Below are 17,646 nucleotides of genomic sequence, written 5' to 3'. Positions count from 1 at the left end.
ATATCATTGACCGCGCTATGGCGAGGGAACCGACCGGAGCTTTTCTTGCAGCTCAAACCATGCGAGCTAAAGAAATGAACATGAGTGCCGCAGATGCACGAGTGGGCCACGCATATTTGGGACCACAACCGAAGACCGACGGCGATACGGAAGGAATCATCATCCAAATGAGTACCGAGAGGCGGCGACGGAAGAGCGTTCAACAACGCCCCGAACTCCTTCGAATTCACCGATAGGAGCTTTATCCGGTCGGTTGAAGCCCGAGCGGCTAAAAGTGATAAAGTTTTTTCGATCACAGGGCCTTCCGAAGCGCGTTGGTATTTCCAAAGATCTGGCGAAGGTATACTTTCAACGGTAAGGAGTTCCCACTGGCGGACGGCTTCAAGAAATACCTGGTCTTCCGAATCGGTGAAGGAATCTGGGATAATTTCGCGAAGGAGATCAGAGACACTCGAGAACGTAGACAAAAAAGCGGGGAGAGCTAGCTTGGTGGCATGGCGGATTCCAAGGCCCCCTTTATCCACCGGAAGCGAGTACTGTTCCCACGGTGAAAGTTCCATCAAAGTATTAGTGACCTTTTTAAGTGCCAAACGTAGTTTGTCATCAATTGATCGAATCTTCTTCTTCTTCTTTCAAGATCTCCATCTCCCAAATATTGGTGCAGCGTAGCTCTGCAGGGGTGGTAGTGATATTTTCCAAATACGAGGTTTACTTCCACCTAAATCACGACTTTCTGTGGAACCTCTGTTTCTCGAAATCTCTGCGTTCGCAGTTTCTAGGAATAAGGGAACGAAGTCCAAGGGTTGGCAAAACCACCGAGCGTTAACGGATTAATTTGCGGTTGGGATTGTTTTTTTTTCGTTAACGCTCACCGTCGCAACAGTTTTATCTCATCTTGATTGGATATTTGTTGAGTTTGTGTTATGACGGTTGTGGGTGTTGAGTTTGTTGTATTTGAGTTACGACGGTTGTGAGTGTTGAGTTTGTTGTGTTTGTACGGGCGTATTCTCTTCAACTTCTTCTTATTGACTTTTGGGACGGACCGAGTGCTGAGTGTTATGGCAACCTCTCGACGTCCAATGGCAGGGTTTCCACCAATTGTTCACGGTATTCGTCTTAGTACAAATTGCGATTTTTTGGCGCTGGCCGGGAATCGAACCCGGATCTGCTGCGTGCAAGAGATTTACTGAGCCACCGACGCTTGCTATGCTACGGTGTTTTTCGAAAACAGCTTTGGCGAATGTCCTTTACGAAGTTATAACGTTAGGTACTATAATTTATTCTACATCATTTTAAATATTTATAAATTATATTAATCTTATTTTTTATAAATTATATTATTCTTATATTTAATTAAATATTTAAGTATTTTAATGTAAAATTCGGGTCGCATTGTTACCATGCGGATAGTTCACCGCCGAGCCATTGACTTCCTTAGAGAAAATATTTAAGTAAAGGAACCATTATGATAAGGCGGGGTTTTTACTAAACAGATGAATACAATATCTCTGGACATTGTTAAAGTATAAATTGTTTACGTATGAAAGTTTAAAGGTCAAATCTTGTTTAAGCGCAGTCAGCAGGTAAGGTGGTTAAAGGATAGAACCCGTTAGTTTTTTGTAATTTATTTCGTTTTTTTTTTCAGTCTTTTTTTTCTATTGTGTGTTTAGCGTATTAATTTTGAAGGGTAATAGTTCATTTATGAACAAAATATCGAGTTGGATACATCGTGCTCTTACGTTGGTCTGGTTTTTAACTGGGTCGTCATTACGTCGTAATTTATTTTAAATGTTTCTCGACTGATTAAGATGTTTAATGCAGTTCATCAATTGGGTTCGTTAGTTTTTATATATAAAGAGCCCTAACTACTTCGTCTACGGTCATTTATTGATATACGAGCTGACGTTTAGTCAAGTGGCTTTCTGTGCTTTGTGAATGGTAAGTTTTTCGCTTCTTGTTAATACATGTTTTATTGGTGTGGATATTTGGATATCTACGATTCCTAATGCAGTCATTGATTTCCTGGGTATAAGAGTCATTATTTGATATTGGAAATTGGATGGTATGTCACAACGCCAACATAAAGTCGACGAGTCGTCCACTATCAGATGTCGAATAAAGCTATTCTACGGTATTTTCATCCAGGGCGAGTGTTGAAATAAAATGAGCACTAAAGATGCGGCAACTATTTCATAAGCGAGAAAAATACAAATACCCTCTGTAGATATTTATTTCATTAAAATTTGCTTCGTATTATATTCAACTGATAAACTTGTACTGTAAATAGGGTTAAATTCTTTTGGTCATTGCTTTAGTACGTCTAACTCGCTGTTAAAACTAATTTATTTATAATATTATGAATAAATTAAAATCGGTTGTTCCATCTAAATTATTTTAATTATAATTAAACTTTTATACCGGGAGGGATAGAACTACGATTACGTTTTTAGTAAATAAATCTGAATTGCGGAGATATCTTTAAGGGTCATCTCGAGATATTAATACCATTAGCGACAATTCTTCCGACGAGAGGTAAATTGTGGCTTGCCAACTTGTAAACAGTGCTACCACGGAATTTAAACCTAACACAAATTACCACCAGCGCTGCTACTCAAACTATTGCTTCAAAATCTTTGTAGGTTTTTAGTATCATAAAATAATATCATTATTATTAATAGGTCACTTATTACCTGAAATATCAAATATTTATTTCTCGTGAACTGATAATTTTCCAAGAGAGACTTACTGGGGAACCTGAATATCTTACTGAAAATATAAAAATGTGAAATAATACTTTAATTATAAAAAGTTCGGTGAGCATAGTTAAGATATATAGGTATGGAATTCACACGAACATACTTTAAAATGAGATATTTGGTTAAGTAACATAACTTTAATTCAGAAATATATTAATTTCCATTATGTAACATTCTATTTCTCATCGACATCTATATAACTAACAAGTCCAGCATCTTTGACTAGTTCATGAAAAGCGAAGAAGAATTCTGAATTAGGATTTCGGGTTTATAAAACTCGGCAACAGATCCTTGGTCGACATTTTTACCCACCTTTTAATAAAGGCCTAAAGTCTAGTCAAGATTTCAGAAAATCGAACTTTTAGAAGCATTTTAGGTAACTTTTGGGCAAAAGGTCATTTCCCCCTATTTCGACCCTGCTGAATCCGAAAATGCCGGTTACCCAAGCGAAATCTCGACCAGAAGTGAGATTTTTAAGATGGTGGCCAAAATGGCGTTGAAATCCGAAATCGGCTCTGTAAAGTCCCCCATTGACACAGGAATGCGTCCAAAATGTGCAATTATATGTTTTTGAACACGGGGAATACTAAAATTAATATTAAAAAATCATTGGTAAGGTTTTTTCAAGATGGCGGCCAAAATGGCGCCGAAATCCGAAATCGGCAATGTGAAGTCCCCCTTTGACACAGGAACGCGTTCAAAATGTGTAATTATAGGTTTTTGAGCACGAGGAATTAAATGTACACTGTAAAAACATTGGTAAATGTTTCACTTGAAATTGTAAATAAGGTTTTTGCGAAAAATAAATCCGTCATTTGAATTACTTATATTAAAGGCTTGTCGTAGATTATGGTGCGAGCATTTCTATTATTCCTTTGAACAACACTTCGAACGTTAGGGATAAAAGGTTGGCAGCACTGCGACGTGTGGCTATACTACACTCTCATCCGACTGGCCAAGCATCCCCCTCCCTATCCACCTGCCAGCGAGTTGCAACCTGCCGGTGCCTGTCGTGCTTAAGTGTATTATTGTTTACTTTGTGAATTAGTGTAGTACCTAGTGATATCTATTGAATTCAAAAATTAAATATTGCTTGTGAGTAGTAAGTGGCATAAATTTATTGTCAGATAAAGCTTATTGTTTCTTTGTCGGAAGTATTTTTTTGCAACTTCGGGGTGAATTTTGTGCGTCTCATTTACGTACATGGTGAAAGCAAATGAGGTTATGGCTGAATTTGTTTTCCTTCTTTAGTGTTGGTACATTTAACTTCATTGAAATCTGAATTTATTGCAAAACCTCAAGCAAGCATCATAAGCGCGAGTGACGAACTTGCTGTGTCGCGAAACTAAGTCCGAAGGACAATTCACTGTCACAAATTTCATCCGTATCGAGCGACCCTCCACCAAGCCTTCATGACGGAGACACTGAATGTCGTTATGACTTTTTTAACTGGCTAAGTATGATGTCAGAAGAAAACCCAGTTTATCTCAATCTACTTTATTTACGGATGACTGTTCGTTTGCAAGAGACGGACCGTTGAATTAGAACAAAACAACAGTGTGGAGTAATTAAAATCCACACTGGGTTTCTCTCACTACCACCAAGTAATATTCGACTGAACGTATGTCGGGGTCTGGTGGGTGTTCAAGTACTTAGCTCTCTTGCGGGAAAAAAATTACGACCGCTTAAGAAGACATTACGTTGAACAACTACAATCGAGGTTTGGTTCCAGCACGTTGGTGCACCAACACATCAAACTTGCGTGGTCGTGGATCTTTTAAAAGCAGAGTTACCTCACCGCTGGATTAACAGGATCGGTCAAGTTCGAGGGTTTCAAGGCTTGCAAACTTGTTCCTTTGGGGATTCACAAGGATTGATTTAAAAAAACACAGATTATAAACCTCGACGTGTTACACCAAAGAATCATGAATGCCTTCCGTCTTGTCACACTCTTTCTGATCCAGCGCTCTTAATAAGATATGCTTACTCGAACGGAGACGTGTATGGCTGCAAATGGAGGAATCATTGAAATTTATATCTAATATTTTGATTATTTTAAAGATTAAGCTGTAACAACAATAAAAACTGTCACCATTTCTTTCATTTTCGAAAAAAGTCGGTGAAAACTTCCTATAAACATTTAAAACCAATGTAATTTTTAACTGTACCCAGTATAATTTTACGTTTTCTTGTATGCACTACAACTTTAATAGTTTTTCCTAACGCCTACTCGTCAAAAATATTTATTAAAATTTTCTGAAAATTAAAATTTTTATCTACAAAATATACTTTTAAAATTTTACAACTCTATCTCGACATTCAAATTTTCTCCAACATATCGGAAAATTAACATTTAAACGTTATTAAACGTAATTCCAACTTAGATATCCGGTTTTCTAGCTTAAAGAAAAATTCCCTGTACAAGTAAATTCAGACCTGCTGATATCTCGTAATTTTCGAGATATATCAAAACACAGAATAATCAACATTTAATCACTAAATGTTCATATTATTTAACTGTCATACTTAAACTGGTTTTTACTAAACAGATTAATATATATAGGGTGTTTTAATTTTGTTGGCTGATGAGATTTTTCGAAACTTTATTCAAACTAGAATTTAAAAAAAAATTATGTTTAAAGCAATTCTATAATTAGTGAATTTCCGAAACACCGGGAAATATTTCACTTTCTTTTAAACATGCCCCCACTTATGATATTACATTTTCAAATAAAACCTTTTTACCTGTCATAATCCATAATGGTGTTAATACGGTGAGCAATTGATGGTACAAGAAGCAATTACTATCCTGATGGTGGTTTGAATGAGTTCGTCTGTTTCCAAATCGGCAGAGGCTTTAGCTTCGTCCAGAACCACAATTTTAGGTTTTCTGAGCCGAGCCATCACCAAATAAATCCATTGGCGCTGTCCAACACTACACAATTATTTTTTTAATTTTTAAATTGAAAACAACAGTTCATAAAATTACAAAAAGTGTGGCCAAATTTCAAGATAACAACCCAGCACACACAAAAACGTCCTTTGGACATCCGATAGACGTCACACTCGGATCTTGCCTTCGTTCGTAAGACATCCCAAAATCCGGGGTTGACGTCGGTTGGCCGATAAAGGACGACCAAATGTCCGGTTTGTCTAGAGCTGTAGTACGTCCTGGGGACGAGTTTTCGGACGTCCAACGGCGATTACGGCGGTCGACCCCTGGATGTCTTTCTATAAAACCTAGAGATGTCTTTGGGCCTTTAATTTGGTTCAATCATGGCTCAATAGGGATGAAACTTGGACGTTCATTGGATATCGTATTCTGAACAAATAATTTAAAATGCCAAACTTCATATTAAAATTTTGTTCAAAACATTAAAATACAAGATAATGGAAAAAATCCAGCAACAAGTGTACAATTTGATTGTAATATCACGAACTCTGCATTAAAATTAAGAATTTAAATTTATTATCTAAGTCTATTAAATTTTTACGATAATTTTTCGAAAGTTGGAAACTTATTAGCAGTTAACATATAAATTACAAAACTTATAAAAATTGTTTAATTTTTATAACAAAATAAATTTCGAACTAAACTATTAAAAAATTAAATAACCTTCCTTATACAATTGTAAAAGTACAATAAAATTAATTTTTAAATCAGAAGCAAAATAAAACTAAGCCATTTAATACCATTCCTTAAAAATAAATAATTAAGACTATCGGATGAAAAATGTACTCTAGAAATTGCTGTTTCTCGAAGCTTAATTTTAATATCTATCCAAATCTTACTTTTGGAATTAAAATTTCACTACATAAAATATCACAGTATAAAATAAAGCTTTAGGCGAACCGTTCAGTGAGGGTAATGAATAATAAACTTAAAAAGTTAAATTGACACATGTACAGGTCCATAATGAACTTTAAAAACAGCGAACCTTCCTTAACTTTCGGAGAATACACTGCAAATTTTACTTTTGGAAATACAAATTCACTAAACTATTCACGGAACACATTTGAGCTATAAGTCCACCATTCAGTGAGAGTGATGATGAATACTCCATAAAGGTAATGAGTCAAAATAGACTTTGATCAAACATATTGTCTTCCTACCTCTGTAAAAGACACATTAAAAAAATCGAATAAAAATCCTTAAAAAAATTAAACAGTTTTTTAATAAAATACTTACTCTTATGATATATTATCAGTGATACTAGATGTTACTATGTTATAATCTTTAACGATTGTGTAGAACGCATTATTGTTATCTATTCCAAACTATAGGCCTGCGCCGATCTGATATGGGTCGGCGGCGGCGTTTGACCCAAAATATACCGGCGGCGGCGGCTTACGCCAGCGCTTAGGCCTACGGCGGCGGCGTCTTCGGCGTGGCCAAAATTAACGGCGGCGGTGGCGTACGCCGGCGTTTGTATAAATTTTAGAGCTATTTCTTGTAGCGACAGTTTAAAAAACACGCGACCAGAAGGGCAAGGGCAATTACCATAGACTAACCCAATACATAGACTGGGAGGCTATCAGTGAAAATTGTTAACAATTTTTGTACGCGACGTCTTGATTACGAGGCGTGAAATAAACAAGATAGCCATTGGGTACCTAACAATCTTAAAAAGTCATATGTCGGGCTAGCAACTTAGAAACTTTTACTTAGTCTGTCAGTTTGCATCTACTTTTTATTATATTTATTTATACTAATATTTTTTATAATTTTTAGTTTTTCTTTTATATTATTTTAGTAACTTATATTATTATTAAATTTTTAAAATAATGTTGTACCAAACTATATTTTTGTTCAATATTTTAATTTTTTATTCATTTATTCAAATTGGCATAGGCAAATTACAATTACTGAGTAATGTTACAATATCTAATTTTTACATGAGGGAAATGAACAGGATAATGAACACACTTATGGCCATGTAACAGAGCTCAAGATTAAGATTTTCTTAAAATTGAAATAATTTAAAATTGTATTATGAAACACATATATATATATATATATATATATATATATATATATATATATATATATATATATATATGAATAAATATTTTAAAAATGAACTACAAACATTTGAAATGATTATGATGACTTTCAGGAAAAGCTAAATTAACAATTTCCATTTCGAAGTTAAATTAATTTTAAGTAAGATGTGTCTTTTATGGTTTTTTTCTTTTTCTGGTTCTTTTTATTCTCTTTCTCTTCAACTAATTGTTCATTCATGAACTTGATGGCATAGTATATTCGAATAAGTAAATATGTTTTAACAAGTTTTTCCTGAAAGCCTTCACACATTTTATTTTACAACTAAATGGACCGGGTCGGGCCGGGCCAATTTTCAAAAGGGCCGGGCTTTTAAAAAATGCCTGACCCGACACTTACCCGCGACTGCGTACTGCGTAGGTCGTGTGAAATGTTTCGGCCCTTCGGGTGTTGTAGGGAGAGATAGACGTAATGAGTTCTGCGAGCAGCGCATCTAGCGTCTATTTCAAGGTCGTCTCAGTCGTCCAATTCGCCTAAACTTCTCTTACGTTTCGCTTTGGTTTTACTTTCGATTTCACGGGGTTAAGTTGTGTTTCGGCATACTTTGAAAAAATATAGCTTAAATAATTCTAGATATTCCCGCGTCACAAACGACTAACGAGTGACGAACGTGTAATTGCCAGCACGGGACTGACACTTGGTCCTCGAAGAACGAATTTAAAAGGTTCAACTCTTTCGCAACTAACTGTTCTTTACAAAATTGTTTAAATAAAAAAATGCCTCTTGTTATATTTTGTATTGCATATCTACATCGACACGAGGGGCAGGTCACTTCCATTTTGGGTGCGTCTAAATCATAGTAAAAATGAATAAATCACGGTAATCGTTATTAAATCAGGGTAATCAAGATTAGAAAATCTAATCACGATTTAAACGAGATTTAATCATTCTAATCATTATCTAATCATTTTATTTAGATATAATCATTTTTATTAGATTTAATCATTTTTATTAGATTTAATCATTTTAATTAGTCGAATAGAGAATTTCTCATTAAAATCAAAACTAAAGTACAATTTAATTATACTAATCAGGTTTTAATCATGATAAAATCAGATTTAATCAGGATTTAATCATTTTAATCAGATTTAATCACGATTAAATCAGATTTGATAACGATTAAATCAGATTTAATCATGATTAAATCAGATTTAATCATGATTAAATCAGGTTTAAACATACTAATCATGATTAAACGTGATTTAATCAACTTAATCGTGATTAAATCAAATTTAATCTTTTGAGGGGTGCGTCGTTAATCAAGGAAGTGACCTGCCCCTCGCATCTACACTATATAATAAAATAAAAAAGCTTCATACTATGGGTTACGGCGGTTCTTCGGGTCTTATCGGGTTTCCGGGCCGGGCCGGGCAAAATCGATTTTTTAATTTATCGGGTCGGGTCGGATCGGGCAAAAAATATTTTCATTTTTTACGGGTCGGGTTGGGTTGGGCAAAATTTTATTTTAATTATTTCGGGTTGGGTCGGATCGGGCAAAATTTATTTTTACGTTTTTCGGGTCGGGTCGGGTCGGGCCGAAAAAAAAGTGGGCCTGACTCGTCTCTACTTCCTAGCCTTTCAATCGCTTCGTTAAGAGTTTTTATATGACTGGAAGACTGTGTTAGCTTCGATCTTAGAGGCTTGGTTGACTTATATTTGTTACAATTTACTGCATCAAAAAGCTGGTCAACTTGATGTATGAATTCTGCACTGTAAATAGCTTCTGAATCCAGAGTACCTAAATGGAAATTCTGTTGTAATATGGAAAGTAATAAGTCACTAGATATTGCCTACCAAATGAAATATATGCTGTCATTCCAACTGAAACTGAAAAAACATCAGTTGGGCGGCATCTTTCACTTTCATTTTCGAGAAGCTTTAATTTTGGTGCAAGTCGTATTGGTCTTTTCTGGTTAAGTTTAAAAAAGTTTTCAACATGATGGAAAAACACAGGTTTGCCAAAAACCTCCATTTTATATTTCCTTAAACTTTTGAGCAGATGAGGTGGGTCATATAGGCAATTAATTTTCTGTTGGTTGTGGTAGAAAAATGGTTGCTTTAGAGATATTTCAAGTTTTGTATAAAGACTTTTGTTAGTTGGAGCCTGATCACAAATAACAGTAGTTATGTGCCCTATTCCTGGATACGCGAGGGGGGCGCAGCGTGCTTTCCCCCACGCGTCCCCAGCTGCGTGACGGGGGGGAATGAAGCGGGGAATCGCGATTACGCCCCCCCTCGGGCGCGTGTCACGCGCGCGTGACCTGAATAATTAATGAGATTAACAGGTGTTAATTAGTTGACCTGTCAATCAACTAGAGTAGGTAAGCAAGTGTTTTAAAAAGGGTGCATATTAATGAGCGTGGTATTGTTTAACTAGGTGGATTACCGTTATGGGTCATTGACCTGTTAGATAGTAACATGTGTTTAGGATCATCAAGTAGTTATATTATATGTTTGAATATTAATTTTTGGCGGGAAAGTGTAAGCGTCGCGTGTATAAAAATCAACAAGTGGTTAAACTCTTTAGGTTTATTAATGTACACTTATGTTTGACATGAATATTAATATATGGCTTAAGTTTGTACCTTTATAATTAACCGTTAGGGTTCATGACCTGGTAGCTATATGGTTGTTAAAGTTTTGGCGCGAATTTAACATGTGTTCTGAAGACCGTTAGAAATTGTAAGCGTCGATTAACAAGTGTTTAAACTCTTTAGGTTTATTATATGTTTGAATATTAATTTTTGGCGGGAAAGTGTAAGCGTCGATCAACAAGTGGTTAAACAAAAATAGTTAAAAAGGTGTATTGAATATTTTCGGTTTGACCAACACCGAACCATAAATCTCTAAGTATAAGACTTCTTCAGGTGTCCAGAGTCCAGGATCAGCAGTGTCCAAATATTTAGTTGCTGAAACTCTTTTGGACCTTCATCCTCTAATTCGAAATTTAAGACTTCTTCAGATGTCCAGAGTCCAGGATTATCAGTGTCCAAATATTTAGTTGCTGAAACTCTTTTGACTCCCATAGAACTCGTATTGAATTCATTATACCAGATGGTCATTATTCCTATTATACAAAGCATAAAGTTTACGATAAATAACTTAACATTTTATATTGACATTTCGAATTTACCGCGCCTCCACGAAAATCCCTACTTTCCAAGCGCACTAGCGCCATCTATTGTACTAAATCACTACCATAAAAATATATTTTTGGGCTGTTAAAAATATATAAAATAAATATCAGTCTAATTTGTTTAATATATACCAATATTCATAACACTTTATAATTAATATAATATAACATTTAACCTAACCGATAATTTTAAGCAACTCGCCTCCTGAAAAATTGCCAAAATCTCTCCTTTCCAAGCCCACTAGCGCCATCTATGAATTACGGTGCAAGATTACCATAAAAATATATTTTCGAACAAACACTTTTTTAAATATATAGCATAAATATCAGGCTAATTTGTTTATTATATATCAATATTAATAACACTTTATAAATTACTAAATTTTTATATATAATATTTAAGTTAGATGGCGCCACTTTCTTCACCCAGCATCTTCACCCAGCATCTTAAGCAACGCGGTCGAAATAGCCATTCTCCAAAAGAAAGTTAAGCCAGAAGTATTGTTAAGATAATGTTTTAAGTTTTGAACGTTTTAAATAGGGTTTCGGGCACTCTAGTTATTGCTAATGGGAACTAAATTGTGCTAAGTATCTAACCGCGTAACTTTTAACATTTTTTTAGATTTCTAGGAATTATATTGGCCGCATACTTTCCAGGTAAAATTTTAGGCTTAAAAATGAACATTTTTTAAAATATTTTAACGTTCTAGGATGTACGCCATTACTAACGGCCATTGGTGAAGCTCAACGAACAGTAACGGATTCATCATTGTCATTTGACAAGGTAAAAAACTATAATTTTGAGCTAGTATTTTGTTTTGGGTCGTATATATAAATATATATATATATATATATATATATATATATATATATATATATATATATTGTATTATTCAATTTAAATAAGGTGTATGATAGAAAGATTTATGGGAGGTCGGGGGGGTTAAACTGGGTACGAGGCCCCGTCAAAAAGTTTCTCCAGCGCCACCAAGTGAGGCGTTTTAGAACGTATGTCGGGGAAACATTAAGTTGTTTTAAGACTAGCTTAACACAAATTTTTTTGTGGAATATTTTACAATAATTTGAATGTTATTATAAGTATATTACCATGTCGAGAGAGATCCCAGCTACTAGTAGATTGTTGATTTTTCATAAGGAACGTAAGACTTTTTATCAGAAACATTAACGAATTGTGAGAAAACATGGAAAAAATCCCGTCCTTTTATATCAGTAAATCCAGGAAAAACTGGAAATCAGAATCAGGTTATCGATAACTAGAGGTGAATAGCCCTATAAATTAGAAAGGAATGTCATAGTATATAACCAGTTGTTAATATCGTATCTAATTAAAGTTTACGTGGTGGTTCAGACTAGTGGCCATATTATTTTTGCAATGGACGATCTATTTTTAACATTACCGAGTAACGCTTCGAGTGATTTATACCCGGAAAATACAGCGTCTACTTATAAAGTAAATTTAGGACGACCTTTAAATGTACCTTCAAATTTTGAAGTTGGAATTAGCGAAATTATATTACCGCCAACATGGGAAAATATTACAGAAAAAAACCGGTCATTTTTAGCAGTTTCCACGACAACCGTTAAAAACGTGCAACCGTTTACATACTTTAAAATATCAGTGAAAGTGGGTAAAATTGAAGCGGAGAAAGACCAGAATGGAAATATCCTTCGATATAGTGTCGTGCGCAAACTTATTGCAGCGCTTAATGAAAGTTTAAAAGAATTCGGGCTTGATAATGAAATTAAAATTGAACTCCACACAAAACCAAACGGGCTCTGTTGGAATTTGATAACCACCAATAACTACCATATTAGAATTCCCAATGGACCAATTAAAGAGCTTCTCGATTTTGAACCTAACATAAATCCATATCGGAAAGACGGATTTCATATTGGGTCATATTTTTGTACGAAACCTTTTGCTGGTTATATAAAGTCCTTATCGTTAAATAACTTTAATTACATTGAAATTAGAAGTGATAATGTACAAGACGCCGCGTTTAGAGTCGAAACTCGAATTGATTATCAAATACCGACTGGTGCTTACTCGAGTGTCCAAGACATTTTAGACGCAATGATGTTAACCTTGGATGAGGAAATAAGGGATAAATTTCAATTAACCATTACCCATAATGGATCCGTTCACATTGGAGCCGCGGCGGGGTTTGCAATTATATTTCATTCATCTGAGAAAGGTCTCGGTGAAATGCTAGGCTTTACGCGCTTTAGTGAACTCTTGGCCAATACAGATAGTCTCTACGCTGCTGATTTATCAATGGGAGCCAGAACACTATATATATATTCAAATTTAATATACCCTCAATATGTAGGCGATACGTTTGCCCCTTTGATGAAAATAATACCGCTAGCTGGAAATGATAGGCCGTTTGAAAAATCTATTATTATTGACAAAATTGATTACTATCCTTTGAGAACAAATAATACAGAAATAGTTGACATTGACATGAAAACGGATTTTGGCGAAACAATAGCCTTTATAAACGGAAAAAGTGTCATTAGACTTCATTTGAGACGAAATGGCCGACAGTGAAAGTTATTTCAAATATTACCGCGAACAATATGGTGGCGGACCATTTTTTGCCGGACCTGTTTATCAACGGGGAAGAGGCGTGGGCGGAATTTTTAAAAAGCTGATAAAATATATAACACCCATTATCAAGCCCGTGACCAATGAGGCTTTTGGAGTAGGCAAGAGATGGTGGCAAGATTTAAAACAAGGACATGACCCTAAAGAAACGTTAAAGAACAATTTAAGAATCGCCGGTAGCAATTTATTACATAAAGCGGCTAATCGATTAACGAGAAATCAGTCTGGCAGCGGCTGCCGTAAACGACGAACGGGCCCCATTAGGAAACGAAAAAAAGTGTCCAAACGGAGAGTTACAAAAAGAACCAAACTTGACTTTTTAGGATAATAATGGCGGTTTACGAGGGAATGCTAAGTCAGCTTGATATTTTTCAACGCCCATTGGTCAATACTAATGTAATTACCACAACGGAAATAAGATATTTACCAACAAACAATTTATCGGACAATGGCCCTCTGGAATTTTTTATTCCCGCGTCGGAAGATTTATATATGGATTTATCAAAAACTATGTTAAAATTGAAACTGAGACTTTTACATAACGATGGATCGAATGTCCCAGCCGTTGAAACAAAAGTGGCACCAACGAATAATCTTATAGGGTCGCTTTTTAGTCAATGCGATTGTTATCTCGGGGATACTTCTACCCAGTCCGCGAACAACTGCTACGCTTACAGTTCCTACATTGAAAAATTAGTCAACTATGGAGAAGATGCAAAAAATTCGCAGCTCCAAAACGGAATGTTTTATATGGAGTCTACGACCAAGCCTTCGGAGATGTGGTTAGATACGTTCAAGTCAGAGTCCAACGGGGCCCTGAAGCGAGGCTCAAGATCAAAAGAATCGCAATCCTTTGAAATAATGGGGCCTTTGTCTGTTGATATTTGCAAAATTAATAAGTTTTTGTTAAACCAAGTTCCGGTACGATTTCGTTTAGTTAGAAGCCCGCGCCTAACTACCGTCATGTCTATGGAAGCAGGCAAGGATTATAAACTAGTTATAGACCAAGCGTACTTGTACGTGACAAAAGTTAAAGTTAATCCTTCAATCGTATTGGCGCATGCAAAAATGCTAGAATCAGATATTCCAGCTATCTATCCCTTAACGCAAACGATTGTTAAAAATTTTAGCGTAGCGAGAGGCCTAACGAGTATAAACCGCGATAACATCATTTTAGGTAGATTACCGAAACGAGCTATTGTGGTTTTTGTCAAGGAAGATGCGTTTATCGGGTCATTGAATAGTAATAGTTTACAATTTGAACATTTAAACGTGACCGGTTTGTCCCTCTCGGTGGGTCCTGATCGTTATCCTCCCGATGGGTTCCAAATGGACTACGACGAAGGGAATTATTGTTTACCTTATCAGAGTCTATTTTCCGCGATGGGGATCGATGGGGCCGACCGTGGTAATTTCATAAGTTTTAAAAATTTTAAATCCGGGTATAACATGTATCTATTCGATCTAACAAGCGACAACAATGCTAGTGGGGATTATATGTCTCTTAGAAAGGACGGTAGTTTACGACTCGATGTGCAATTTAAAAACGCATTAACACATAATGTGACATGTATAATGTATTTTGAATTCGATAATGAGATTTTGATAACACGCGATCGCAAAGTAATTTATAACGCCGAATAAAACCCATTTAAAGCACTTTACCTTAAGCGGTTTAACAGTTCCTCGCTTGCAATCGTTCAACCATGTCACGCTCTCATTATCTCTCCGATAAACTGGAAATTTTTCTTTCAAATGACATTCCGGGTACCGATCTTAAAATTAAACGCCAAGGGCATAGAAAATACGTTTCATTTAATCTTAACGTTTGGGAAAACTTATGGACATTTTCCGATGAAATTGACACATTCTTTGACTTGACAAAACCCCCAACCCGATTTCATAGTTGGCTAACCGATTACGTAAAACTCGAAGGATTTATATGTCAAAGAGGTAAATTTATTGATTTGCGTTCGCACGTCCGCGGAGCTAATGACAAGTATAATGTCTTGTACTCGACTTCAAACGGTTTTGCAATGTGTAAAACAAGCTGGGAGCGGTTAAAAATTATTCGCTTAAGTCTTAATACGGAAATTCAGGAGAGAAAAAACTGTTACCAGTGTATGAAGAAATGTATTAAAGACGAATTAACCGAGATTCTAATGTCGTTAACGGGATCCTGTGAAAATACAGCATGTCACTTTCAATTGGCTCATGACATTACGTGCCTTCCCGTAGCTTCGCATTGGTCTGAAAGGCTTGAGGCTAATGTGAAAAGAGCTCTTCCTCTGGTCAATTATCAAAAGACTCTAAATAATTTTAACGAAAACTACCCACATTGTTCTTTAAACATACATAATTTATTTCATGCAATGGTTAACGATGTAAATGAAATTATTACAGAATTTTTGTTTTAATAAAGGGTATAAATTTAAGAATATGGTTTGTTTAATTTTTATTACAAGTTAAAAGGTCAAAGCGCGCGGCCATGACTAAAACCATAGAGAAAGTCTATTACGATCCTGAAAATCCAGGGGGATTAGGCGGTGTCAAGCGATTAGAAAAAAGTTTGCCCTTAATTCCAAAGACCAAAATTAAAAAATGGTTGTTAACGCAAGACCCCTATACGTTGCATAGAGACCGAAAGCTTAAATTTGCTCGTACACCAACATATGTGACGTCACTGAATGAAATTCATCAAATGGATTTAATAGTTTTGGACGAGTTGAAACCGGATTATAATTATATTTTAGTTAACATTGACGTTTTATCGCGCTTTTTATCCACGTTACCTTTGAAAACAAAGAGCGGGAAAGACGTTCTACAGGCGCTAAAAAAAATTCACAATGTTAATAAACCCATGAAAATTAATACGGATCAAGGAAAGGAATTTCTTAATAAGACCGTACAGGATTATTTAAAAAAGAACGATATAAAACATTTTGTAAGTTACGGGGACATGAAATGCGGAATCGTAGAACGCGCCAATAGAACTCTCGAGAACAAAATATATCGTTTAATTACTAAAACTAAGAAACCAAATTTCATTAAGGATTTACCGAAAATTGTTAGATCGTATAATAACAGTGTACACAGGTCGACCGGGTTCAAACCGTGTGAAGTAACGGTTGATAATGAGCATTTAGTTTGGAAAAATCTTTACGGTAAAAAATCAATTAGGGAAAAAGCCAAATTCAAAGTCGGTGAACGTGTTCGATTAACAAAAGCCCCGAAAGCGTTTACTAAAGGCTACAAGGGATACTGGTCGAAGGAAGTGTTTACTATTAAGAGAGTGATTAATAGACCTCGTCCTGTTTACGTCATACAAGATCAAAATAATCAAGTCATCTTGGGTTCATTCTATCCCGAAGAACTACAAAAGATTCTATCATGAATACTAATCAGCTTGATGAATTTTTGAAATGTGATTATAGAACGCGCCCATTTTACATTGGTACATTTTCCAAAGACGCGATTCCCAAAAAAGCGCCGAAACAGAAAACGCATTGTTTTATTATAAATACGGACGGTTTGACGGAACCAGGTTCTCATTGGGTCGCTGTGTTTATTGAATCGGGAAAGGGAGAATTTTTCTGTTCGTTTGGAAATTCACCTGTTACGTACAATTTTAACTTGGGTCATTTAGCTGAAAAGTGGGTATATAATAAAAATATTATCCAACCGATTGACTCGGAAACATGCGGTGCTCATTGTTTATTTTATATCGTATGTAAATGTTCGGGGTATACTTATAGAGAAATATTAGATATGTATAATGATACTCTATATATCAATGACATAATCTCGTTATGGAATATGTGTCTGCATTTAATGAATCACGAAAATAAATATTGTAATCAATAAATTTTTATTGTATCAATTTTTCCATTTTTTAAGAGGGCTTAATGCGCGGCGTCTGTTTTTAGGTGTCGGATAAGGTTTGCGAACATTTAGTCTCCTCTTCACGTGCTTTTCATTCGTTTGCAAATCTTTATCCGAAAATGGTAGAGACACAGCCTCCGATAAATTCTCCACGCTTTCAGCCGATGGCCTATACGTTACG

General features: G+C 35.5%; 1 protein-coding gene across 1 annotated transcript; it reads left to right on the top strand.

The window, feature by feature from the left end:
- The first annotated feature begins 14,093 nt into the window (after positions 1-14,093).
- LOC149939329 (uncharacterized protein F54H12.2-like) lies at positions 14,094-16,977 on the top strand. Its single transcript, XM_090179126.1, has 3 exons — positions 14,094-14,991; positions 16,049-16,187; positions 16,764-16,977. The coding sequence occupies exons 1-3, from the start codon at positions 14,094-14,096 to the stop codon at positions 16,975-16,977; spliced, it is 1,251 nt and encodes a 416-aa protein (XP_090035252.1).
- The last annotated feature ends 669 nt before the right edge of the window (positions 16,978-17,646 follow it).

The sequence above is a fragment of the Leiobunum rupestre genome, chromosome 6, assembly GCF_980474605.1.
Source record: "Leiobunum rupestre chromosome 6, qqLeiRupe1.1.hap1, whole genome shotgun sequence".
Classification (NCBI taxonomy): domain Eukaryota; kingdom Metazoa; phylum Arthropoda; class Arachnida; order Opiliones; family Sclerosomatidae; genus Leiobunum; species Leiobunum rupestre.
This window is presented reverse-complemented; position numbering and strand designations above follow the sequence as displayed.